This window comes from Lemur catta, chromosome 7 (genome assembly GCF_020740605.2).
Source record: "Lemur catta isolate mLemCat1 chromosome 7, mLemCat1.pri, whole genome shotgun sequence".
Lineage (NCBI taxonomy): Eukaryota > Metazoa > Chordata > Mammalia > Primates > Lemuridae > Lemur > Lemur catta.
Window position 1 is genome coordinate 18,053,108 of NC_059134.1, and position 26,066 is coordinate 18,079,173.

General features: G+C 47.5%; 1 protein-coding gene across 2 annotated transcripts in view; it reads right to left on the reverse strand.

Annotated features, from left to right (window-relative positions):
* Positions 1 to 26,066, reverse strand: part of UBASH3B (ubiquitin associated and SH3 domain containing B) — a 138,885-nt gene that overhangs the window by 17,899 nt on the left and 94,920 nt on the right. Inside the window, exons 2-7 of one of the 2 annotated variants that reach the window (XM_045555780.1) lie at positions 16,607 to 16,660; positions 15,701 to 15,887; positions 13,880 to 14,078; positions 10,179 to 10,348; positions 5,647 to 5,855; positions 499 to 631 (exon numbers count right to left, since the gene is read on the reverse strand). In XM_045555780.1, coding sequence (XP_045411736.1) covers positions 499 to 631; positions 5,647 to 5,855; positions 10,179 to 10,348; positions 13,880 to 14,078; positions 15,701 to 15,887; positions 16,607 to 16,660 — 952 coding nt within the window. Of the gene's footprint in view, positions 1 to 498; positions 632 to 5,646; positions 5,856 to 10,178; positions 10,349 to 13,879; positions 14,079 to 15,700; positions 15,888 to 16,602; positions 16,661 to 26,066 lie in introns of both variants that reach the window. The other variant, XM_045555781.1, reaches the window with a different exon arrangement.

Genomic DNA, 26,066 nt, shown 5'->3' on the forward strand with positions numbered 1-26,066 from the left:
CAAATTGACCTACTCTCTTGACCCTCAACATGCTTGAACTTTCAACTTGCTTTTGTCTGTACTATTCAGTAGCTACTGCCCCACTGCTCCCGTCTCCAACCTTTCTTGGACAGGCTAACATATACTGAGCACTCACTATATGCCAGTTACTGTGCTAAGAGCCTTATTTTATTATTTTCTTTAATCTCCACAACCAATTTACCAAATAGATACAGTTATGGGCATTATTCCTACTTTAGAGATAAAATCTCCCCTCCTCCCTCTCGGCAACAACCTTCCCTACTAGCCTGGACTCAAATGCTGGTGGTGGTTGTCAGTGCCACATTGCTGACCCTTCCTAGCTTTGAATTACTGTATATCTTTTAAAATCTCATGTACTTTCTCTCCAAGAGATCAGAGACCCTGTGGGGACAGCCAGGGCGATGCCTCCTGGTTAATAAAGAGGTTCTCAGTGACTGCTGATTAGAGTTGAGGAGGTGGCCCTGATGACCCGCCTACCTGCATGGGCTGGCAGATGATGGTCAGGGGCGTCGTCTCCCCCAGTCCCTGGTCCTCGTACTGCCGCCTCTCCAAGACTCCATCCCCAAATGTGAGAGGGTTGGACGATGATGTATTTAAGATTGAGTACGAACTGGAATGGAAGATAGGGAAGATGGTAACTGCTTTGGCTGGGAGGAATCAGCACTTCCAGGGCTCAACAGGAGCCTGGGGATCAGCATGAGTCACTCTCTGGGTAGCGCAATGGTGGGGAAGGCTGAACAGAACGCTTGATTCCTGGAGGAACATCTTGTTTTCTACTGAAGTCTTACAGTTAATAAATCAGGGGTAGATGGACAGATGTATTCATCCCTCTGGGCAGGGATGGGGCCCAATGATTTTGTGCTTATTAGGATGCCGCAAGCATGGTTGGCACCAAAGGCATGTTAAAGAATAATGAGGTATCAATTATGTACCATTGTTTGCGGCTATTTTTCTGGTTCAAAAGAAATAAACAATCCCTGTTGTCTTTAATATTTTCCATGGTAATTTCCATCTGAAGTAAAGAATGAATGGGGATTTTTAGCATCTCCACCACTTTGCCCACAGGTCCTAATGGTCCAGGAAACTTCATGGCCACTGGCCTCTATCCTACCCTCTTCAGCCTCCAATCCTACCCCAACCTTGAAAACGCCTCCAACAGGACGATTAAAGACAGAATAATTTCAGAGGAGATTGTTCTCACCAGATGTTTAGAGCTGTGAGCCAAGAACTCTCATTTCTGAGTGTGACTACAGAAGCCCAAAAGAGGTCTCACTGAAAGGAAGTCGGCTAAAACATGCCAAGTTTAAATTACTGTGAATAGTAAGACCTCCACAAAGCTCCATCTAATAAACATCGCCATTTAAATACGGTAGTTAGGCAAATCCAACAAACATCTCGCCTGTATCGCTGGATAGAGGCGGGGGGAGCATTTAGGTTGTAGATATCTTGCTTCTGTACGGCTTGGAGAGCCACACCCCAGTTTACCCGGCACAGTACTGGTTTGTGTCTGTTGCCCTAGCAACATGTCCAGTTTGGCACCTGTTCTGGATTATTCATTTTAAACACAGCATTATTATTAGAATTTTATTTATTTATTTATTTATTTATTTATTTATTTATTTATTTATTTATTTATTTTTTAGACAGAGTCTCACTCTGTTGCCCGGGCTAGAGTGCCGTGGCATCAGCCTAGCTCACTGCTACCTCAAACTCCTGGGCTCAAGCAATCCTCCTGCCTCAGCCTCCCGAGTAGCTGGGACTATAGGCATGCACCACTATGCCCAGCTAATTTTTTCTGTATATTTTTAGCTGTCCAGATCATTTATTTCTATTTTTGGTAGAGATGGGGGTCTTGCTCTTGCTCAGGCTGGTCTCGAACTCCTGACCTCGAGCGATCCCCCTGCCTCGGCCTCCCAGAGTGCTAGGATTACAGGCGTGAGCCATATTTAACAATATAATAAAGCTAACCAATTGTTAGTAAACTTTTTGCAAAAAATTAAACAATTTTAATATCTTAGCACCCCTTTCACTCTCAGAAATGGCCCTTTTTTGACTATAAATAAATGATAGACTCATTCTACTTATAAGCAACGGTTTCAGAAGCCTGATACTTTGAAAAAGTGATTTTCAGCCCTTGTATACACCAGAACCACCAGGGGGCCTTTAAAAACTACTCATGCCTGGGCCCTCCTCACAGGTCGTGACCGTGACTCAGTGGCGTGGGGCAGCGCCCAGGAACCTACAGTTTAGCAAAGCTGCATCAGTACATTTGATGTGTAGCTCAATGAAACCTGTTATGGTAATATTTAAGTAACTGTAGCCCAGGGAAATCTTCTGCTACTCACGCAGTCTAATAGACCAGCTGTTCTCCTTTATTTTAAACTGAGACCTTCCCAAACATCACACAGTTAAAGAAAATTCAGTCTTACTGTCTGACTCATCAAAGCTTCGGGGCCTAAAGTGTCTGACTACCTGGAATCGTGCTGACATCTTGCCTGTGCGTGTCTCTTCATTTCTTTACTGCAGCTGTGAAGATAAAGATAGGATCCCTTCTCTCCCTCCTTAAGCTCACGGTGGCAAGGAGAATGGCAGCCTCCTTCCCTTCTTAACTGTCATCGTAATGAAAGGACCTGACTCACTCTGAGACAGTTTGGTGGCTGTCAGTCCCAGTAAGACAATAGTCAGATGCTTCATACTGAGAACAGTGAGGGCAGGAAGCTGGGCCTGGCACCTAGAACATTTTCTCAAGCACCATTCGCTCCACCCTAGGACACACTAGGCCTGTTATGCCCAGAGGGGTCAGGCAGCTCACTCTGCCTCAGAGGACGCAATGGGGCTTCATCAACTGACAAATGCCTAGGGATGCTCAGAACCAGGCAAGACACTCCAGTACAGGTGGCAAGACAGTATTTCCCTAGAAAGGACTCAGAGAACTGAGGAACAGAGGGTAGCGAGGGTTGAGAAAGGTCACTGACCCCCAAGTCCCTGTGTGTTGCCTGGATCCCCTCTGCACCCTCTCATCCAGCCAGCCAGGTCATGCCTGAGCACCCGTGTGGCTCTGCCTCCTCGCGTCTATCTTTGGTTGGGACTGAGAGAAGGTCTGGCTTACAGGGAAGCTGGGCTCTACCTCCTTGCCTTATTTCTACCTCTGAGGTTAAACAGGAAAGTGCAGTGCTTATAGGATCACTTTTGCGGAAGAGACATTTGCTTTGATGAGCACATAAGCAAGGACTGGCAAACACGAGATAGAAAAAAAGAGTAATCATAACATGAATGGCTACTTTATAGACAGTGCTGATACATACCTGACCGATCCACGTAAAGCTAGGCCACACAAGGCAAGTGCGATTATAAGCTCCGCTTTCTAGATAAGCAAACAGGTTCAGAGAAGGGGATACAACTTGGCCAAGGTGACACAGCTGGTAAGTGGGAGAGTTAGGATTTGAATCCAAGACTATTGGAATCAAAACTTAAATCCTTTTTTTTTTTTAGAGGCTGAGTCTTGCTCTACTGTCCAGGCTAGAGTGCCATGGCATCATCATAGCTCACCGCAACCTCAAACTCCTGGGCTCAAGTGATCCTCCTGTCTCAGCCTCCCAAGTAGCTGGGACTACAGGTGTGCACTACCATGCCTGGCTAACAAAACTTAAATTCTTAATTGCAATGTCCTAACGCCTAACATGAGTATTTCCCTACTCTCTGCAGGGCTGGCTGTGGAAGCTGATAGTTTAATTTCAGACGTGGTACCCAGGGAAATAACATCACTAGTAATGTCTCAGAATAAAAGGAAATGACATAGACTGAAGTCACTTAGGTTCACCCATGCTTCAGCCTGAGCTCTAACTCAGGGCAAGTGGGTTTGAATGAAGTGACTCTAAGCAGGTTGGTAATGCTTCTTATATGCACTCTTCTCCCACGTGTAGCCCTACTTTTAAGAAAGAGATCTGGGAGCTGTGCTTTATTGGGCAAACAATCTTTTAGTTCCCAGTTTATTCATGTATATTTTGCTTTACATGTTTTCATAGGGATAAAATAGTGACTTTGGAAACACAGCTTAGGTATTTTGATCTTCAGAAACATTTTTGAAAAGGCAAAGTTTGGGGAACATGAGGCAGCTCTGACACTCTAATTTTGTGCCACCAAATGCTGGATGTTCACGGACTGGGGTGGGGTCGGGGAGTTGGGGAGGAGCAGAAGGGATTGCGGGTGGGGGTTATTCAGGAAGAAAATATTCTTTCCCATCTTTGGGCTTGTGGTTTTTCTGTTTGTTGCTCACCAGGGTAGGGGACTTTCTTTTCTTTTCTCCCTCCAGGCAAAACACTTGCTGAAATCGCCCCTCTCTGCTTCTCTTTTATGGTGGCAGTAACGGCGTGAGCCACCAAGCAGCTGGTGCTCAGGGCTTCTGCATCGCAGCCCTGTTGCCACAAGGCAGAAACAAGGGTGCGAAAAAACAAAGCAGCAGCACACCCTGGCCCGACGCCCGAGCGTGTCAGGGAAGCACTGGCTCTGAGCTGCTTGGATTAAGAAAGAGAAGGTGCAGGCCGGGCGCGGTGGCTCACGCCTGTAATCCTAGCTCTGGGAGGCCGAGGCGGGTGGATCGCTCGAGGTCAGGAGTTCGAGACCAGCCTGAGCAAGAGTGAGACCCCGTCTCTACTAAAAATAGAAAGAAATTATCTGGCCAACTAAAAATATATATACAAAAAAATTAGCCGGGCATGGTGGCTCATGCCTGTAGTCCCAGCTACTCGGGAGGCTGAGGCAGTAGGATCGCTTAAGCCCAGGAGTCTGAGGTTGCTGTGAGCTAGGCTGATGCCACGGCACTCACTCTAGCCGGGGCAACAAAGTGAGACTCTGTCTCAAAAAAAAAAAAAAAAAAAAAAAAAAGAGAAGGTGCCTTTGTTCCTATTTTCTCTATCGGGACAAAGCTAGCCAGACAACAGAGGCCACTCTGAGCATGGGACCATAAGGATGGGATGGGGGCAAAACAATAACAAGGATGGGTGGCAAGTTATGACCCTGAGGAAGACTGCGGAAGCAACATACCCTTTCTGGGTTCTGGCAGTTGCCATTGCCTGAGACACGGTCTCCGTTGTCTAGGCAGCATGTGCTGCGTCTGAGGACTTGCTCAGGGTCGCCTAGCAAGTGAGGGGTACAGTTAGGGCTCCTGACCCTTGAAGCCACTGCCACTGTTGGTCTGGCTGGCATAGTGGGAATCTGCCCAGCTGCTCTGGGGGGTCAGACCACCCTGAGTAATGACCCAGAAAGGGGTGGACAGAAGCCCCAAAGCAGTGGAGACAAAACACTGAGATGACACCACCCGTGAGCCAGAAGAAATGGACCTCCAAGCAGCCTCCGGTTAGTCTCCCATCGGGAACTCAGGCAGACAGCTACATCAAATGGGGGAGGCAGAGTGAGGCAGAGCAATTCATTTCATATTTTTTCCATGCCCCAAGTCAACTCCTTTCTGGGAATTCTGGAAGCCACAGAGCCTTCTTCCCCTCGGACTCCATTTCCTGTTACTGGGGCACTGTGTGTCTAGGATCAAGTCCATTTCCACCACCTCTTCCAAGTTTGCCACAGCAATGTTCTCCGAAAAGCAGTGGGCAAATCTTGGAGTCTGCTTACCCATGAAATATCCAGGTGCTGCATTCGTCGGCCTTGGTGATGTAATTCTCAGGCAGGAGTCCAGAGCAGCCGGTGGTTAAGGACGTGCCATAGATCCAGCCCTCACTGGTGCTGGTCTGCTCCATCGGAGACATGAAGATGAAGTCCCCGGGGACCAGTTCCAGCTCGTCATCATTCTGTGGGGTGTAGGGGTAGATCACCTGTAATGTCTGCAAAAGGAAGACAGGATGAGTGAGCCCCATGCCTGGGCCTGCGTGTTCTGCACTAATGCTGCACACCTCCAGATGGCGCCATGCGCAGGAGCCCCTGAGACCCACAGGCTCTGAGCAGCTTTGGATTCCGATCAGAGAGTACTTCTCTTTTCAGGGTATTGTGGGTGTGTGCTATGGATGGTTCTGGACTTTCCTCCAGGCACGGCTTCACTTCCTATCAGTATTCAAATATGATTTTGGGAAATTCAATGGAAAAACTGTTGGCTCTCTGGTCAACTGCTGTACAAGTGGACTTAGACCTCGTAGTCCCCACTCCATCTGCTGGGGTGGGGACCATAAGAGACACTTGAAACTCAGCTCTGTGAGGGTTACAGAAGGGCCAGGCAGAGTGACCCTCCTACGGGAAGGGTTGAGGAATGAAGTATTCCCCTTTCTATGTAACTTAGCTGATGAAATAAGACATGGTCCCTGCCTTTAAGGACCTTTCTTTAAACCTATACAGCTTTAACAAAGACCTTGAAAGAAAAAAATACATCTTTCATAGACATCCGTGGGTATCTCAGCATGGAACCAGCTTCAAGCAGCAAACAGAGAGAGAACATCTTCCTTCTTGGGGCTCAGAAAAAGCCCCTTGGGCCAATCACAGGCCATGCCACTTGGCTGATTTATTTCATGTGTGTGTGTGTGTGTGTGTGTGTGTGTGTCCCTTTCCTGGTATATATAAACATTGTAAGTATAGGCATGAAGGTACTTTGGAAGACATTTATTTCACTATTTTTTGTTATGAGCAGCAGGCAACCTCTCATTAGTAAGGAAGATATTTGGTATCCTATTTGTTTCACAAGGGACCGCAAGAAGGAGAATGCTTGAACAGCTTTTTCTAAGGTTCCAAAGCCATTAGCTGGAGGCTAAATATTCTGGGTCCAACTTTCAGATTTTTAACTTTGGCCTCAGTTTTCTCATCTGTCACATAATACCTAGACTATAAAATTTAAATTGGACAATCTGAGAAAAGGCCTTAGGACAGAGCCTTGTACACAGAAGGGGCATAATTATTCCTACTGAACCATGGCACCCGACCCCCCATGTGATGGCCTTCCTTCCAGCCGGCCCTGACCCTGGATGCTGTGCTGGGTAAGCCTATGAGCTAACCGGCTCGCCGGTGTCAAGGTGACACACCAGAACATGCTGGAAAAAGAGAGAATGTCCTTCTGGAAATCTCTGATGAAAGGAGCCAGTAAAAGAATGATTCTTCTCAGAGGATAAAATCGATAATGCACAGAACTTGTCTGCACCACTGGATCTGCACTCTAACCTCATACGCACTCTAACCAACCACCTTTCCAAACAAGCCAGGAAGGTTTTCTGCAGGATCGTTCAAACAGCTTGAAGGGCACAACAGCAACAAAAAAATCACATGAAATCTCATAAATCTCAAAGCTGGGTGTGTGATGTTCCATGAAAAGGAACATTCTTTTTCCTGGAACAGGGTGCAGAAAGTCACTGAGTTGTCAGGAAACAAACCTAAACTCGAGTTCCTCAGAACTCAAGCACAGCACGGTCTTGGCTCATCATGCCTTTGGCCCAGTAGTGCCTTTCTCTCGAGAAACTCAACACAGCTCCAGAGAACTCCTCCTTGGTCCTATCACATAGTGGAGGTGAGCATTCTAGCTCTAGGGTATCCCCAGGAAAACTGAGGCACAGCAAAGGTCAGAGACACTATGTCTTAGGCAGAGAGCAGTTGGACAATAAGTGGCTTTGATTTATGAATGAACAATAAAAGGATTTAGGTATTATAATAAATTAGAAATTATAACTGGGACTCATGTCCCTACTTCTCGTTCCTTACTCACCAAAAGCAGATAAAAACACTTAGTCTAAGTTTGAGAGATAGACACATGCCTAGTTTGTATTACATTATACTCACTCTTTTGTTTTATGTTTGGCATGTACTTTTAAGAATTCTCGAGTGCATCTCTGGTATGTGTCTACTCTCTTTCAACACTGGGTCTGAACTTAAAGTTTAATGACTAAAGGGCAGTTTCAGCCCTATAGAGTTAGAGGAACAGAATCACACTGCCTTTGAAGCCCCTTGTATCCTCAGGAATAATAACAGCTGCAGCAATATTTCTGTTGCATCCACTTTGTGCTGGGTTAGAGCCTTTTCATACATCCTCTTATTTAGTGCTCACAACAGTCTAGCAAAACATTATCACCATTTTACAGATGAGAAAACTAAGGACTGACTGGAGAGTTGTATAAGTTGTCAAAGTTAATCTAGCCACTCCTAAAGTGATGGAGCCAGAAGCTGAGTGTGCTAGACTCCAAAATTTATGCTTTTTGTATAACTCTGTCCTTCCTCTGGATTTCTATGGATTTCAAGCCTATGAAACTGGCTTGGCCCAGTGTAATCACTAACATGGAAGAGTCAATGTCAAGTACAACTAGGCATTTGCAAGTCCAAATCCAGTGAGACTCTAAATAGCAGAGGGATGAGAACTTGAAGTTTTCCTAAGCATCACTGTGCCTTGCTGAATGTCCTTGCCTACAACCACTTTCCTTCTCTGGATATCTGTCCCCTCCTTGGAACAATCCCTCAAAACTGCCTCTTGGGGACACAGGGAAGAAGGCAGGCAAGAAGAGGTTTCCAAATACAGAAGGGCTCAGGTGGAACCAAAAGACCTCAGGGGGAGAGAGGTCTAGTCCAAAGGGGCCAAGGAGAGTTTTATCAGAAGGAGCTGTAATAAATGAGCTTTTACAAATAAAAGATAAAAGAGGCCAAGTTATTTTTAGAAAATTATTCGTGTGGGCGCTTGCTGCCTCTTCCCTTCCCTGCCAATTGAGCAGAATGTGGGTCAGGCAGAAAAGCAATTACCCTTCGAGTTAACTGGAGGGCACTGTTGATTAGAGGATATTCCTTGTAAAATTCCACTGCCACCTTCCTTCTCTGAGAAAGGTGACTTCTCAGAGGCCATCTGTATGCAACCCTTGACTTTCCTTCTTTGCCATCAGGAGTCCAGCCAGCCACACCTCCCTTGTTATCTTTAGGGCTCATCCTAAGTGATTCCAGGAGATGTCAGAATTCTTAAGTAAGAGCAGGCCCAGACTGCTTAATGCATTTTTACAAAAACCTACATCAAATGATGCAAAAGGAGGCCATGACATTCCCATCAGCAGACTGAGACAAAGCTGCATGTCCTTGACACTCACAGGGAACAATGCTTAGCCTTGAACCTTTGATTCACGGGTTGGCTCTTCCTCACACTTCCAAAATAATGGTGAGGTTGTCTGGTCTTAACCTTGGCGTTCAAACTATTTTTCATGTTTAAAAAAAGCCTAAAAGCCTAAAAGAGATGTTAACAAGCTATGTAAACTAACAAAAACATCAGTTCTTTTGCTGTTGAAAAAAACAAACGTAGTATTGCTTAATAAATGTAGTTAAGCTGGAAGACATTTTTTAAAATTTTTTTTATCAAACTGTGTGGTCTTTTTTTAGACGCGTTACCATCTTTATTGATGAAAATACCTGGGCTCTGGCTTCAGCTCTGGTCTTAAATTGCTATTTAGCTTTGTACCAGCCACTTGATCTCTTTGTGTCTCAGCTTTTCCTTCAGGACAAAAAGGACAGTGGTACTCTTCTGAGACAGCACATGCTTGTCTGGAAAGCAATGTTGATTCCCTCAAAGGAAGGATGCTAGGATCACACCAGTCTTTCTGCCTGCAATAGGATTCATTTGTTCGACTGCGAAGCGCACAAACTCTCACAATGCTGGCCTGAGCTTCCTTTTCATGTGTGTCTGTCCTCTCTGCCCTGCTGGACTCAAAGCTCCTTGAGGACAGGACCACATTTTAAAATTCTAGTATGTTCCACGATACCTTGCGTGGCACACACACTCAGCAAGTATCTGTTGATTATGTCTTTGCAGGTTTTTTTTTGTATTTATGTGTTCTTAACTCACCTGAGGTCAGGATGATGTCTTCTACTAACTCCAGGAATTTATATAACATTAAAAAATGTTTTCAATGTATTTTCTATCTATCCCTCCATTTCATTTCTTTATCACTCCCGTAAGGTTGGCAGGGCAGACAGAACCGTGGGGGTGTCACCCCGATGAACCACTTGGGAGCCAGAGAGGAGGGATGCATGCTGAAAGCCTTCCTGCATGTCGGGCAGAGGCTGGACAAAATCCTGGGCCACCTGACTCAGTGGTTTGTTCCATTTGTCCCCTTTGGTGGCCATTTCCCCGCAGCAGCGAGCTGTGGATTCTGGTCACATCCCCGCACCTGGTAGCATCAGGAAGCGCAGTGAGACATTATTACCTCATGGTTAGCGAATCGGATATCCCGAGAAAAGATAGTCGCCACCCAGTCACACCCTAGCTTGACGTCAATGTTCTGGGCTAGTTTCTCTAGGGTGGGTAGGTGGCTGGCTTGGAAGTGGTAAGCCAGGGTCACGTGCAGCTGCTTCTTATGAGGTTCCACGTGTACTTCTGCAAAAAAGGAAGAAGAAGGTCAGGTATTAGAAGGTGGTAATCATAGCGATGGTGGGGACTTACGGAAGAACATAGAAAGGAGCCCTGATAAATTCTGTTTCCCAGACAACAAAGAAGACAGTCCCTTGGTTAGACAAAAGCTGTTTCTCTCCCTCACAGCAGCAGAATAAAGTGGCAGGGGGAAGAGATTCTGCATCAGCCCACCATTCAAGAGACAAAGAGCCACGCACGTGCAGATGGCTCTTCTGCAGCAACTCTGGGTCGGCCTTTTGGCTGACTCCCCCCTCGCCCCCTCCAGTTGGTTCCTGCCAGCCCCACCATTCACATGAGGACCCGAGGCCTAAAGGGGAAAAAATAATTTATGTCGAAATACAAAGTGCATTTTGTAACTGTGTGACTCCCAAGGGTATACCGTCTTCATTTTGGAATCAAGTCTCTTAGCTTCTGGGTGAAGCTGATGGAGAAATGAGAGAAGAAAGATTGAGATTTTCAAAGCTGAAAGCAGGGTTTCTCAACAGCATTGTGGGTTGCATAATTATTTGCTGGGGGCATGGGGAGCTGTCACGTGCATTACAGGGTGTTTAGCAGCATCCTTGGCCTCGACCCACTAGAGGCCAGTAGCACCCTCCAAGTTGTGAAAATGACTTCCATGTGGCCGCATGGCCCTGGGGAGCAAAATTGCCCTTGGTTGAGAAGCACTGGCTTCAAGTGTATAGACTGTTACTCTGTGACACCTCAAAAAACAAAACAAAACAAACCTACCTACATAAGGGAATGACTTTTATTTCTCTTTTGTACTTTCAGTGAGGAAGAATCATCTGCTGCCCAAGCTAGAATAATGAAGAAGATGCAACTAGAAGACATTAGGGGCCGGGCGTGGTGGCTCATGCCTGTAATCCTAGCACTCTGGGAGGCTGAGGTGGGTGGATTGCTTGAGCCCAGCAGTCTGAGGTTGCTGTGAGCTAGGCTGACACAATGGCACTCTAGCCCAGGCAACAGAGTGAACTCTGTCTCAAAAAAAAAAAAAAAGAAAGAAAGAAAAAGAAAGAAAGGAAAGAAAGAAAGAAAGAAAGAAAGAAAGAAAGAAAGAAAGAAAGAAAGAAAGAAAGAAAGAAAGAAAGAAAGAAAGAAAGAAAGAAAGAAAGAAAGAAAAAGAAAGAAAGAAAGAAAGAAAGAAAGAAATTAGGGAATTTGGGAAATGAAGGGGCTTGGGCAAGTCATGCAGAGAAATTAGTGGCCAAGATAGAACTAGAAGTTGGATCTTTTAAGTGCTTTTTCTGTTATATTGCATTGCATTTCTTTGGTGTAAGCTCCATGAGATAAGATGTTCATCTCTTGTTCACAGCGTATCCCCACTCAGCATATTGGGGAGGTTTTCAGTACTTGTTATATGAATGAATGCACATGGATGAATCTCTTTAAGTCACCCAGAGTGGAGGACGACACTAACTGTATTTGCTGAAAGTATGTGAGCCTGTCAACAACTCTAGAATACCAAGGCATAAGTTCTAGGGCAAAGACAGGGTGGCTTGCTTTCCACGCTAGATTTTAAGGAGCCGGACCGGCTATATTGGGCAGGGTCACCCAGTTCTCCAGATCACCACCAGGGGGCCACACTAGGGCAGAGAAACGAAGCCGGCCGAGTTCCTAGTGACAGCAGAATCTTGGACAGGGACTGGTCTTATCCCCTTCCCACGTGGAAAGCTGGGGCCTCGACTTGTCACTCAGTGAACACTCTAAATATCTGCTGCAGTCCTGGCTGAGACCCACTTTTCTCATTTGCGGAAGATTTGGGTTTTGTGGCTATGGCATTAGTTTTGGTTCTTGTGGGGATTTAGTGGTTCTGACAATAACTACTGCGGGATGAAGAAAAAGCCATTTCCTTGAGACGGAGGGACAAGAACAGGAAATAACTTGCCTCTCCGTTATGCTATTTCTTTGAAATATTAAGCTCCTGTGAAATGTCAGGCTCCACCGAAGTCAGAAACCAAAGACTAGACCCTGGAGGAGAAGAGGAGCTTCGGGGGAGTCTAAGGAGGTTCCCCTCCCAAGGGACAGAAATGGCTTCCAGGCCTGGGGGGCCCTCTGAGAGCAGGGACCTCACTGTGCGCCTGCAGTGATGCTGAGCCCTGCTCACACTGTCCCCGGAGTCTGAAGCCCTAGTGGGGACTTCTCTGGCACAGAGGAACACTGGGCAAAGGGCCTGAGCTAGTGATGACAATGGCACAGGGAACGATGGCAGGTGAGGTGTAGGCTAAGAAGCAAATTGAGTGGCTTTGCCCAGGCCTTTCCCCTCCCTGGCCTGCCATGAAATGTGGGGTGGACAAGCTCTGGGTCTCCCCCAGCTTGGCATTCAACACTGGGCTTCAGGTGTGCAGCTTGCACCCTCCGCCCTGCTCAGGGCAGCCTCCCCGCTGCCCCCCAGCTCACAGGCCCCCATTCCTGCCTGTGCTCCTGCGCCCACCAACCTGAAAGACCCCACCTCCATTCTCCTGATCAGCATCTTCCCAGGGCAAGTTTTCTTCCTTCTATGAAGATCAAACCACTCCACCTGTGATGGACTCTCTCTTCTCAGAGAGTTCAGGGCCTGAACTGGGTTTCCCAACTGTGCCTCTGGTCAACAGAAGCCACTTCTTATTCTCTTCTCTGTTGCATTCTTCATGGATAAACACATAGTAGGTGCCCAGTAGGTACCTGCTGATTGTGAGTTCATTCTGGAGTGAGCCAGCAGAGGCTCCGTCCCCTGCTGGGTTGTCTGTTTGTCCCCGTGTAAAAGGCTCTCTTTGAGCTAAGTGAGCTTGTCTGCGCCTGCAGTCAGACAGCTTTGCAAACTTCTCCCTCGTGTCCCCTCCACGTGCCTCCTGCCTCGAGCACCCCTTTAAGCTAATTCCTTTGATGGGAAATCTCAGTTGGCTTGGACTGAGAGCTCCATGAAAAGGACATCTTATAGGGGTTACATTTTTGGACCGACTTTTGAGGCTTAGGGGCCCATCTAATGGGTTTCAGAAAGTTGAAGGGCGTTGGCTCAGCGGATTTTATAATTTAATACAAAGTAGTTCTACTCTTCCTTCTGTCCTATGCTGCCCCCCCCAAGAAAAGCTTGGGAGGGTCCTCACGAAGTGAACAGTAAGAGCCAGATAAACACCCGCACGGGTGGGAGTTCTGGAGGAAGAAAGGAAGGCCCCTGAATTCTGAACTGGGAGGGAGCGGCGGTGCTGCAGGGGATCACATTCTAGCTCAAAGCGGACAGTCATTGCCCCCTTCCATTTGGATGCATAGGCAGCAAGCCTAACATGGGGAGTGAGCCCCGGACAGCCTCTCCAGAGGTTAGCAGAGCCGTAGTTGAATATTTTTACAAGGGAGCTAAGAGGTGTGAGGTGCTGCAGTGTCCTTTGTCACGTGGGCTATTCCCGCGGGGCCCTCCACCTCCTGACTCCACCCTGCTCCTCTACAAACATCTCCTACCCATTTCTCTTCCCAGCTCGTTTTGATTCCCAGAGCCCAGGCTCGGTGGCCGCGTCTGCTCACCGGTTTTGGATGCAGCCTCCGCAGCAAAGTCAGCGGCAAACTTCTTGAGGACCTCGGCGCTATCTTCCTTCACGAAGAGGCCGATGAAGTTGGAGGAGGTATATAGCTCCAGGGGCAGCGGGGCTGAAAACTTACATTTCCAGCGACTGACGGTGGTCTGCAGGGCTTCCCCCAGGGCGTCCACCTTGCTGTCCTCGCACTGGCGGGGGAAAAACCAGCAGGCTTCACTCAGAGGCAAGGAGAAATGGACGTCTGCTGCTACTCAGCACTGGCATCCCCGCCCCGGAGACTGGAGGCTGATAATGCAGTTATTTAACTATCACTCCTGTCTGTGCGGAGGGAGAACCGCAGACTCCCAATTATCCGGACACAGACTATTCAATTGGTAAATTAAATTGGGGAACGCAAGACCTCTTCTCTCATTTCCTTGCTCTTAAGTGGTCCCTGTGAACACAGCCAAAATGCAGTAGGACTGGCTAAGCAGAAAGCAGGGTTGGCGGGATTGGGGAGATGTTGATCAGAGGACACAAAATTGCAGTTAGGAGGGATAAGTTCAGGAGTGCTGCTGTACAACATGGTGACTATAGTTAATAACCGTGCAGTGTATGCTTGAAAATTACTGAGACAGTAAACTTTAAGTACTCTCACCACAAATAAATATGTGAGCTAATGCATATATAATTAGCTTAATTTAGCCACTCCACAATGTATACGTATAGTAAACTATCATGTTGTACACTATGAATATATAATGTTTATTTCTCAATTGAAAAAAAAGTTCTTGCTCATGAAAAAAAAAAAAAAAGGAAGAACATGACAAGAAAGAGAGAATACAGCATCCCAGGATGAAACGGATGTTTTCTACTGTTTTGCATCATGTGTACTGTTTCTAGTCCTCTTAGATGATCAAAAGTTGACTGTACTTCCACCCTCAGGATAGTTGGGAAGAATGAGTCTCGGAGAGCTGTGACATCATCCTCCTACTTTCCTGAGAGCACTGGAAGAAAGAGTGTCTCTAAAACCCTGAAGGCTTTAGAGAAAGCGCTTGGGATGACTAAGAGGAAATGATAATCACTTTAATTTTCAGAGTGAATGGTAAAAGAGAAGGTGTTAGGAACATATTTTTATCTAAGGGGGGTAATATACATCTGGAGAAACTAAAGCAAAATATATATTTTTTTAATTGTCTTAAAACGCTAACATTCTGCTTTGTCTTGAATATATCTGGATAAACCAACTCTTCTCCATCACGACAGAGAGCTAAAGTAGATGAAATGTATTTACATTTATTATAGTGAGGGGGATTTAATTTGGTTGTTAAGCTTTCTGACAGCCAGGATTATAGACTAGCTAACTATGGCAGGTAAAATGTATCTTTGCTTTCTCTAGAAAGAGCTAGTGAAGAAAACAAAAAGTATGGATTGTGTCACAAGGCTAAAACAGCTTTCCCTGTCTATAGACTACACTTCTCATTCCTCACTCTCTCCTAGTCTTTGTTCTTGTCTTGCCAATAGACAAAGAGGAAGCTGCATCAGTGGATCTATTCCCGATGCCAGACCAGCGTGCCACTCACAGAGGGTCCCACGGGAGCACTCGGTCATCACGATGCTACATCAGACCCGGGGTGCTCCTGGGCCTCAGCAGATATGAAGGAGGAGGAGTTGGGGCAAGACCCTCGCCATGGACCACATTGATCCCCTGATGGTCCACCCAGCTCTAGGCACCCACAGCTGCTTCTGCCATCTTCCTGGGTGGCTCTGCTTTTACAAGGGGCTGGCGGGACACAGGAGCCAGGCTCCCTGGGGGTGGGGTGCAGCTCACCATAAAGAACTGGCAGAGGGTGATGTGGGGGAAGATGTTGTGTGCCTTGTTCTTCCCGCAGATCTGCTTGGACTGCTGCCAAAAGTCAGAGAGCTTCTGTGCTAAGGGGCCGGTGGGGCGGAGGTAGAGGACGTACTCCCGGGGCAGGGGGTCATCCAGGAAGGGGTCACCGACGTGGGAGAATAACCTGTAAGAGAGGAGGGAGCCCGAGGAGAATGATGGGAGGGCAGGAAGAACTGAAAGAGACGGACCCACCCTCCATGAACTTCGCACCCGGGCACTGCACAGGGAATGGTTTTCATTCATGCTTTAAAACCTACTCCTTGAAGCTCACACTTCATCACTAACTCTCAGATGCATCAACTTCTGTTCTCCTGCTTGTCATAGAGCCTCCGCATCCCACAACTCCTTAAAAAAAAAAAAATCCTAAAACTGCTCTCCAGGAAGCATTCTCAGATGAACTCCAAAGCCTTTCCCAACCCAGTAGTACGGCTGGAACCCAGCCTGCCCTTCAGTTCAGTCTGTGCTTAAACATAGGAGGGTTGCCTGTGGGATCTGCCCTGGGCAGTGAGATCCCGGAAGGGAAGGAGGATATTTTTCTAATTGGATTTGCCCAGCATCCACACCCCTAAAGCGAATCTTAAAATGAGTGGAGGGGGCAGATATTGTGAGAAGGGCCCTATCTTGGAAGTACTTTGAATTTTTCTAACCAGTGCCGAGGAGAAGCATACCCTGGGGCCAGGGCAGGGGAGGCCATTGACTTGATAAATGGGCTTGTCACTCCGTCTTTTGGCTCATGTCCCCCCTGGAAGGGTCCATTACAGGAAGACTGCACAGCCCCACTCATCCACAGACACTCAGAGATAATTATATGCTATTTTCTCAATTTATTTATTTCATACCAACCAGTCACATGCTGCCTGAACACTTCTTCCTCCTGTGGATGCCAAGGCTTTTTGTCTGGAAGAAGAAATCAAATTTCTATTGTTAGTATTTTTAGCCTCCTCTCAGCTTTTCTCGCTGCAGTGGCAGCGTTGAGAGTGACGGGGCAACATCAAAGCCCGTGTTCCACTCACGCCTCTGCGGTGTGGGGGAGACACCTGCAGCAGGTTTTTCCCCACGGGTCATATCAAGGCATATGGAAGTTAGGACTTGTAATTAATTTCCATGTGATTAGCATTGGATTTGCATGCAGCCTGACAGCCCAAGCAAGTCTATTTTCAGCAGTTTCCACATTAGCGTTTTATTTTTGCTTCTCTAAAAGGTTGTCATGTCTTAGTTTTTCCTCCTTCCTCTTCACCCACTCATTCTTACTGACCCAGATCCCTGACAGAGCAGACTCTTGTTGCAACCCCTTGGCAGAATGGGTTAGAAGTGGTGCTGATGGTTATTAGGACACGGGACTGAATGCCCACAAGGACAATTGGTTTAGTTCAATTCATTGCCTCCCTCTACCCACTTCCAACCACTACCACCAACAGCCCCAAGGCTGGATCCATCATCTCCAACTATTTTATAGATACCTTTGGGGACAAGCAGCACTGGGTAAAAGAGAATGGCCAGAGCAGTGCAGCTCTCGTTCCCACTTCTGGACAAACAACTCAAAGCCCTACTAATAATGAGTCGATAGCCACAGGATGCTCATAGCAGCAGGCCCCTGTGCACAAGCTTACAAGTCGAGCTCTTCTGAAATTATACAGAAGGTCTCCAAGAGCCACATAGTTCTGGGTTGGTATCCGGCTTTGCTGGTCATCCACCCTTTCATTCATTCATGCATTCATGCTTTACATTTATTCAGGAAATAGCTACTGACTCTCAACTACTTTGTCAGCACTGTGCTAGGCTCTAGGAGTATGGTAATGAATAAGACGTTTATGGTCCCTGCCCTGAAGGAGTTTTCAGTCGAGTAAGCATGAAAATATTAATTATACAGGTAATTGTTTAATTACATTTGTGTTAATGTGCAATGGAGGGGAAGCACAGGGAACAACAAGAACATAGGCAGGGAGACCTAAGCTGGTGTCAGGGTCAGGGAAGGCTGCACTGCAGATGTGACATTTCAAGGGAGACCTGAGTGATGGATGTAGACACATCTGGCTGGGGTGGGTGGGAGGTGTGGGGGGGCTGTGGCGGTCGAAGACACCTAGTACATCTACTCTATAGAGAGGTGTAAAGATTAAATAAGCTAGTGTACACAAAGTGCCTTGGACAGTGACTGACACATTGTAGGTGATCAGTAGGTGATCATTCTTGTTCCTTCATACTCTATTGATTCACGGTCCTTGGGAGCAGAAGAGATGAGAGGGAATCCCAGTTAAACTGACACTCTTTTCCCAATTGGCTGCTGAACCCGCCTCCTCCTTCCTTGTGCCACCCCACTATGGAGTAATCAGAACAGCCAATGCTGTGAGACTGGCCGGGTCAGCTTGGAAGGGACCTCGGAGATCATCTGTGAGTCCAAGTTCTTCATTTCGCACAAGATAAAACCCAGGTGGAAGGAAGCGAAGAAACGCGCGCAGAGCAGCCTGGCTAAGGGGATGGCTGAGCGAAGGCCAGACTCCAGGTCAGACTCCAAGGCCGGGCTCTATCGCTCTGCTCCACAGCACAAAGATAAGTTAAAGACCTTTCTTTCTGCCCATGAAATCAGGATAAAGCGAGCTGCACAGCTAAGGAGAGAAGCATCGTGAGAGACATCTTATAGTAAGATGAAGTTATGGAGAAGCAAGACAGGCCCCTCTGGTGCCCCTGGAACAGAAGCTGGTGCAGAAAAGGCTAGAAGTGCAGAGCCCCAGGCATGCCCATCCCCACACCTTGACAAGGTACCTACTGCTGGCTCGTCTGCTGCCTCACAGCTCACCAATCAGAGAACACGCATCTCACTTTTTTCCATCCAAAAGTCATGTAGCCACAGAAGAATGCAAATCATGATGTTTCAGAGGTTAGAATCTCTGAGGGAGTAAATTCACTAAAAAAGGACCCATTGTTTCAAAAACAATTGGGAAAAGGAAAACTCATTTATGGTACCAGACAATATGCTATTTATATAAAGGATCCAATTTCTTTTTTTCTACACCCTTCCTCCAATGAAATATATCTGACTGAAATTTAATTTATTTCTTCCAAAGCACCAGGAGTATCCTCTGGAAATGAAAGATCTAATTAAGTTATGGTCTCCGTAACTCAAAAGACAAGTTTTGGAAGGGGTTCAAAGAAAAAAATTGAAAAAGATAATTAGAGGTTTGGGTGATAAGACTATGAAGCAAGGTTAAGGAAATTCAAATTCTTCATTTTGGAGAACACCTAGTCAGAGAGGTCCTCAGTTTTGTGGAAGATTATTGTATCTGATGCACCTTCTTTGGTAAAGATTAGCCAAAATAAAACAAATTTTGGCAAGAGCACAAAGGACTCGAGTTAGCTACCAGGAAGAACTTTCTGGCAGTAATGTGCTTTAAAGTTTTCTTTTTACTTTTTTGAAAATTTCTAGAAACTAGTTATTTATCTGAAATCGCGGTGTGCAATTCCCTAGGCAGTTTGCAGGAGGAGCAAGGTCATATTTTCCTTAAGGTCATGCGTCACGGGCAAACCCTGCTACCCTTTCACCCATTGGTAGGCTGGCACTGATTTGGGTTGAGTTTGTTCCCAGAACTCTGCCCACAGAACAGACTGAACATGGGCGCAGGAGAACACTCCACTCTGCTGAAGAAATCCTGTTGCCATAGAGCACCCACCTCCCTGGTCCATCCACTGGGGCCAATGCCAAGGGCAAGTGGGAGTGTGTAGGGTGGACCCTAAACCCCAGACCGAGCCTGAACATCTGCCAACCTCAGAGCAACTCCGAAGTTGGCAGAGGGTTCACGTGAGAGACTGCTTGAGACCCTGTGCAGATAGAGGAGGAGTATCTCTTTAAACTAAAATGCCAGTAACCCAGCCATGGGATTGTAGCAACAAATTATAGCAATTAGTGATTTAAATGGGAACTTCTAGGTTAGAATCGATAGAATATGTGAGTTGTTGAAGTTCTATCATATGTGAACACAAATTTGACTTCTGATTCTGGTTCTAACCTTCCCAATTATGTCTAGGGTTAATTTGTTGCAGGATATGAAAAAAAAAATGATGCAAACTCTCATGTCTACTAAGGATGGGGAAGAACTGCACAAATAAGATAAACACAATGGCCAATCAAAAAATCAGGCCGCAGCTGTGAGGAAATTAGCCAAAAGGGGAGGAACCTGCAGCGCCCACTGATGGCCTCATTCCACTCTGTCTGGGATTCCTCCCACTATCCAGAAATCTCCACTGATTTTTGGATTCAAGGTCGGTCTGGCCCCAGGGTCAGAGAGACACCCTCGTGCCTTTGAAGGAGATTTGGAAAGGAAAGATCGCTTTCCCGGTAGCTTGCCTGAGACAAAGTATTCCTTCCTCCTTTCTTCCTTCCCTCCCTCCCTTTTTCCTCCCTCTCTCTCCATCCTTCCTTCCCTCCTCTCTTCCCTCCCTCTCCCTTCTTTCCTTCCATTCTCTTTTTTATTCTTGTCCTAAGGAACTCTTACCAGGAAACCAAATAAAAACCAAAAACAAAACCCAGAGTTTGTTGAGTGGAGCTTTCTGTTGGCCCCTTTCTGAGACAACAGCCTCTGGTTCCCTTGGCTGACTCAGGCCTGACCAGGCAGATGCAGGCTGGTACCATTTCCAGATCCAGCGGGATTCTCATTCCCTCTCAGAACCATAGATCTGAGCTTGACTGGCATCCAGGTTGACTTCCTCTATGGCCACCCTGCTTCTCCCGGGTTCCACTGTGTCTCTAACCTGCCTGTTGTTTCGGTTTCTCTCAGGTGTAGGCCAGCCAGACCCTGCAGTATTGTTGGTGTCCAAAGAGGAGGAGAGCATGATCCTTGCCTGAGAGAGTTCACAGCCTTAGAGAAAGAAACAGACACACAAGCAGCTTATCACCAGGCAATACGTTAACGGCCATGACAGGGATGTGCAGTTTGCCAAGAGAGTCCAGAATATGGGATCTAACGCAGTAGGAGATCTAAGCCTGAGGTTCTCAAATTGTACACCAAGCTACTCTAGGTCAAGACATTTCCTGGATGGGTAAAGATATCTCCTGAATGAGAATGCAAGAGTAGAAACGAGTTTGGGCTGGGGGGTGATAGTGGACAAAGAGTTTAGTTATTGCTTCAGGCTAATAGCTAGATCAAGTATCATTAACAGACACAGGTCGTGTTGTTAGGTACTGTGTGTCTTGTTAGCTTGACTATGCTTCCTTGTCTCTTTCTGTTTTATAATCCAGACATTTCTTTTGGGCCATCCATTGAGTTCCTGCTTCCTTCCTACCTTCTGCTCCCAACTCATTCAATACTGAGGTCAATAAATACTCAAGACATCCCTGACTCAAGTGGATAGGTTAGCCCAGACCTCCAGTTCTCTAGAGTGGCTCATCACGTGCCTTCAAAGGAGCGTTCCCCTGTTTTGTTGCCACGTGACAAAACTCAAATATCTGACACCTGCGGTAAAAAACAAGAGAGAATATATATGCCAATGGAAAGGAAATATATTCCCTTAGAATGGTAAGACCTTGATTCAATTAAGTAGAATACTAATTTGTTGAACTTTCCAGTTACTTGAAGCTTGCATTGTGCTTAGATTTAAAAATAATTACTATCAAATATAATTAGAAATCTGGACTGCTGTGGGGAAGGGGCTGGGGGCGTGAGTGTGCAGTGGGGGACTGGAAGCATGAACCAGTCCAAAGGCAGGTAAAATGTACCCATGCAGGCACATGCCAGAGCCAAGTAAAAATGTCCCGTTACTATATCCCACTTTATGTCACCTATGCTGCTTCTCCTAAGTGACAACTGCGTCTGTATCCATGGCAGAATAGGATGGGCAGTCCATGACAGCTCTTGACCCACAGAGGCCTCAATCTCACTAGGGGATGCTTCTCTCTCCACTCAGCTCTGCTGAGAAGGACCCTGGATATCCACGGCAGCTACACGGCCCTCTACCTTCCCTTCTCCCTTTAACCACTGGAGACGGGGAGCCAGTGGTGCCCCCCCTCACAGTGCACCAGTCACGCTGGGTGGGTAACAGGAGTCTTCAGACCCCAGATTAGGCCTTGCCTGCTACAGTTTTCAGCTGAGCAGGATATGATGCCGAGAGTGGTCACAGGCAACGTGTAGCAGTGAGGCTACCTTCCATGAAGCTGCGTGAGGGGAGGGTGAAGACACTAAAGCCACAGTCACAGTCCAGGAGCAGCCTGGGTACCAGGTCCAGGACTTACACACAACATGCATTTTCAGGTATGAAGGCTTCCAAGTGACTTATGCCTTGGAGATGGCGTCTAAACATGAAAAATACACTGACTTGGTGGGCTCAGACCAAGTGATCCGTACCAGGCGGTGGTTGCCAAAGGGGTTAATTAATTATCAACCACTTCTAGTCTGCTAACCTTCTTCTTCCCTGAGGTGGAACCCACCCCCACAAAAGAGTTGCCACTCCTCCTCGGAAGTACCTGCTGAGTCCCCTAATCAAGGGGTCTGCACAAGCAGCCCTCCAACTTTCTCCTCCCCTTCCCCCTGTAAGTGGCTTGCATGAGCTGGGATCCTTGTCTCGGGTCAAAGCAGAGCTCCACTTGCCTGTGAAGCACTGAGCCCGGAGCCCCGGGGAGTCCCAGCTGATTGTCTTCCTGCCAGCTCTTCCCTAGGAACCCAGGGAGAAGTGGCCAGTGCGCCCCTCCCTGGGTGTGACCACGGAGATCTACTCCAGATTCCTGGGGTGTCTTCCAGGTTGGAATGGGACTTCTTGACAGCAGAGGAAGCTGGGGATATTGAGTATTTCAGTGTCTGTCTGTCTGAGGGCCTGTGCCCCAGATATTTACCTTAGTAAAATCAACAGAGGCCTTCCTTTAGCTTCCAAAAAAAAAAGTGAGTAAAATCAAATCCAGTCTCTGTAGGTGCAAGTCTAGACATGAAAAAAGAAAAAGGCTTTTATGACTAAACACCAAAAACTCCTTCTAATCTAAAAAGGAGAAGTTCCCTCTGCCTTTTTTTCTATGCGTCAGAAGTGACTTGCTTCTCAGGCTTTTGGGTATTCCTCTTGGATTCTACCTCCTTCCTCTGGCAAAGGTTCAGTTCCCCCCACGCTGCAGTCAGCATGCTTCCTTTTTCTCTCCCGTTGGCTTAGGTTGGTTCCCGGGATGGAGTCTCCCCCACGTGTGGAGCAGTTGGATATAACGGGCGAAAAGACACAAAATATGGAGCCAGCAGAGCCAGGGACTCCAGTGGCCAGGGTGGGAGATGCTGGCAGAGCAACCCGCTGAGTCCCCTGAATTCACACGCGACAGCCCCTCCCATCTCCTGCCGCCCAGGCATCATGGAGACGTCAATTCCTGATATGGTCGCCCTCTCAGCTACCAGTGGCCAATGAGATCCACACGGATTCAGTCCCACATTTAACTGATGGTCGGAGGCCAAACAGCATGGAAGAAGCATTGGAGGAGCGGCTAAGAGCCTCACAAGCCAAGGAGGGGAGGCAGTGATTTTAGCCAAGCCTTCCCGGCTAAAGTAAAATCAGGGACTGGCCACGTATTGCTGCCCTGGGAGGTTCTTGCAGGAGCTAGAACATGGGCACTGGTTTTCAGGTGCCCTTTCCCCCCAAAAAGTCATTTCTCACTTTGGTGCTTTAGTTTTTTCATCTTCAAAAAGGAGGTGATGAACAAGCCCACAGGAAGTTTAAGAAAGATGTGACATCTATGAAGTGTCTTGAGGTCCTCGGAAGCTGCTGCGAGTGATTAACAGTGACTCCTCGGCTGCAAAGGATCTCGAGACCAACCCGTCCACGTCTCCTGACGGCCAGGCAAGATTGCACTCAGACCAGACAAACACCCTCCAGCCGTGTTCCCACTCATGCTACCCTTTTCTGTGGCTGGTGGAGCTGGTCACTCTTTCCTGTAGAATAAAATCATTCATTCTATCGCTTTCACACAGGAATTCCAGCCACTTTTTGTTACCAAGGCCAGTAGAACAAGCTTGCAAAGAGCCAGGGCAGGTCAGTTCCTCGGCCTCATCTCCAGGGTCCTGCCCCCCAGCCGGCTCCCGGTGGGGCTGGGGGAGGGCGGGAGGGAGGCCTGTCAATAACGTCAACCGTAATGGCCCTGCCCATTTCCTTCCGAGGAAATGAAACTAATGGAGAAAGATATATTGATCATAAAGACCCAATTTCAGGATCGGTCTCCTGGCAGTGAACCCTTTCAGTTAGCAGGGCTTAATGGCCTCTGCCTTCAGCTGCTGTGGCCTGTTTGAGAGCCGCACATCTAACAGTCAATGGGATAGTAGCACGCCTGCTGGGGATGCCACCACCACCACTGCCCACCAACTGGAAGGAAAAGGCTCTGGGCTTTTCTATGAAGCTAATCAGAGAAGGGGAAAAAAAATTACTGAGCTATTTGGGGGCTTAAGCAGGCCTTCCAACTGAAGGACCCCAACCGATGGCGAGGCCCCTCTTTCTCTCCTATCAACAAGACTCCATCTTCCATCCCATAAAGAGCCTATTAGGCAGCTCTCCTTGGGGGTAGCTCGCAGGGAAAGTGCTGTTTAGGTTTCCTGAGGTTGTTATGTGGCAGGGCCCACCTGCCCACAGGGGAGGCCGTGTTTCGTTCTTGCTCAAAAGGGGCCGGCGCTCTGGCCGCTGCTGTGGGGAGGCAGGCGTTTGTAATTGGGAAACCAGCCATTAGCCCACGGGTGGTGACATAACAAAGCACATTTCTCTTTGCCTCTGTTATAAGTCTCTCTAGGATCTAGACAAGGCCTTTCCTCCCCTCAAGATCAATAGGCTTTTCGCACAGAGGCACAGGTGGGAGTGTTTGCGGTGTACAAAGAGCACATTCTTGGGGGCCAGGCTGGAGCTAGCTGTGGGACTGTGGACAAGTTAATCATGCTAAGCCTCATTTTCCCAATCTCTTAAATGAAGATAACAATACCTACCTCGCAGGGTAGAATAATGACTCATATCAGATAACGTACTTAAGAGCTCAGCACAGTGTCTGGCATATATTAGGTACTTAACAGAAATAACATTTGCACATATGCCCATGCATATGATTGAATCAATCTTTGCCATGTCCCTAGAATATATGTCTGTACATTCCATGCTAATAGAAATATTTCAAGGCTGGGCAACAGCGGACCCAGATGCTTTCTCTGCTAAAACACTCTACAACTATCTGGGAAGGTGTTGAGGAGTGTATGGGATTTAGGGGGAGAGAAAAACTTCTCAGATAGGGCAATAACACAAGGAAAGGCACAATGGGTGACTACTGCAGAGGGGTCTACTGGAGAAGGGGATAGACAATGCAGATCGTTGGGAGCCAGGCAGGAAGAGTTTAGATTCGACCAGGAAGAAAGTGGGGAGCCACTGAGAGCTGGGAACTGGAGGAACAAAAGGAAAGCAACATTTTCCACCACTGCCCGCAATCATCTAGGCTGTCCATGGAGGGTGTGAGTTTCTGCTCAGCGGAGGTATCCGAAGGGAGGCGTGACAGCCCGGAGCTGGGTGCCTGCAGCCGTCAGGCACTGGGCAGAGGCTGGGGAGCGTTGTCTTTTCCCTCTAAGACTTCAGATCTTGTCACTAACGCTCCCTGTGGGGCCTTTATTCCTCATTCTACAGAGTAGTAACATCACTGCCTCCCTGCATACCTCCCAAGGGAATAAGACGCAAGTTTCCAAAGTTCAATCCATTGTGCACATTGAACTATTATTATTTCCTGAGAAACGGAGGATCAGAAGCTGCCTCTGTCTTACCCAAGGACAACAGCAAGCCAGGGGGCCGGTGACACCAGAAAGAGATCACAGATGTAAACACTTAGCACAGTTCCCTGCTCATAACAGGTGCTCCATAAATATGGCCACGATTTGTACTGTTATGAGTAGATCCTCTCCAGGACTTTGCCATTTCCGCAGGCTTTCACACACTTTTCCTGAGAGGCATCTGAGAGTGGAATGTGGGTCAGTCCTGCAACTCACCGCTCGGTTCAATTTCACATTTGCGGTGTCAGTCTCTGATTCTTTGTCAGTCCAGCAGATTCCATTTCTAGGTTACAGGTTCTACAGAACCCTGTGGAAATCGGGCACCCCTGGAGGAACAGGGTCAGTTGTGTGGAGTCTGCATCCCCGCAGAGGGAGGCCCAGCTGGTCTGGGGGCAAAGGTGTCCCGTGAGCAGGAGGGGCCGTGTCCAGGGGGCGCTGTGCAGAGTTGGGGGCCACCGCAGAGCACAGCGAGCCCCACGCGCCTTTCGCGGCTGGGGGGAAGTGCTCTGTGGTGTGTCAAAGGCAGAAAGCGTTCAGGGGGAAGATACAGAAAACTGAGA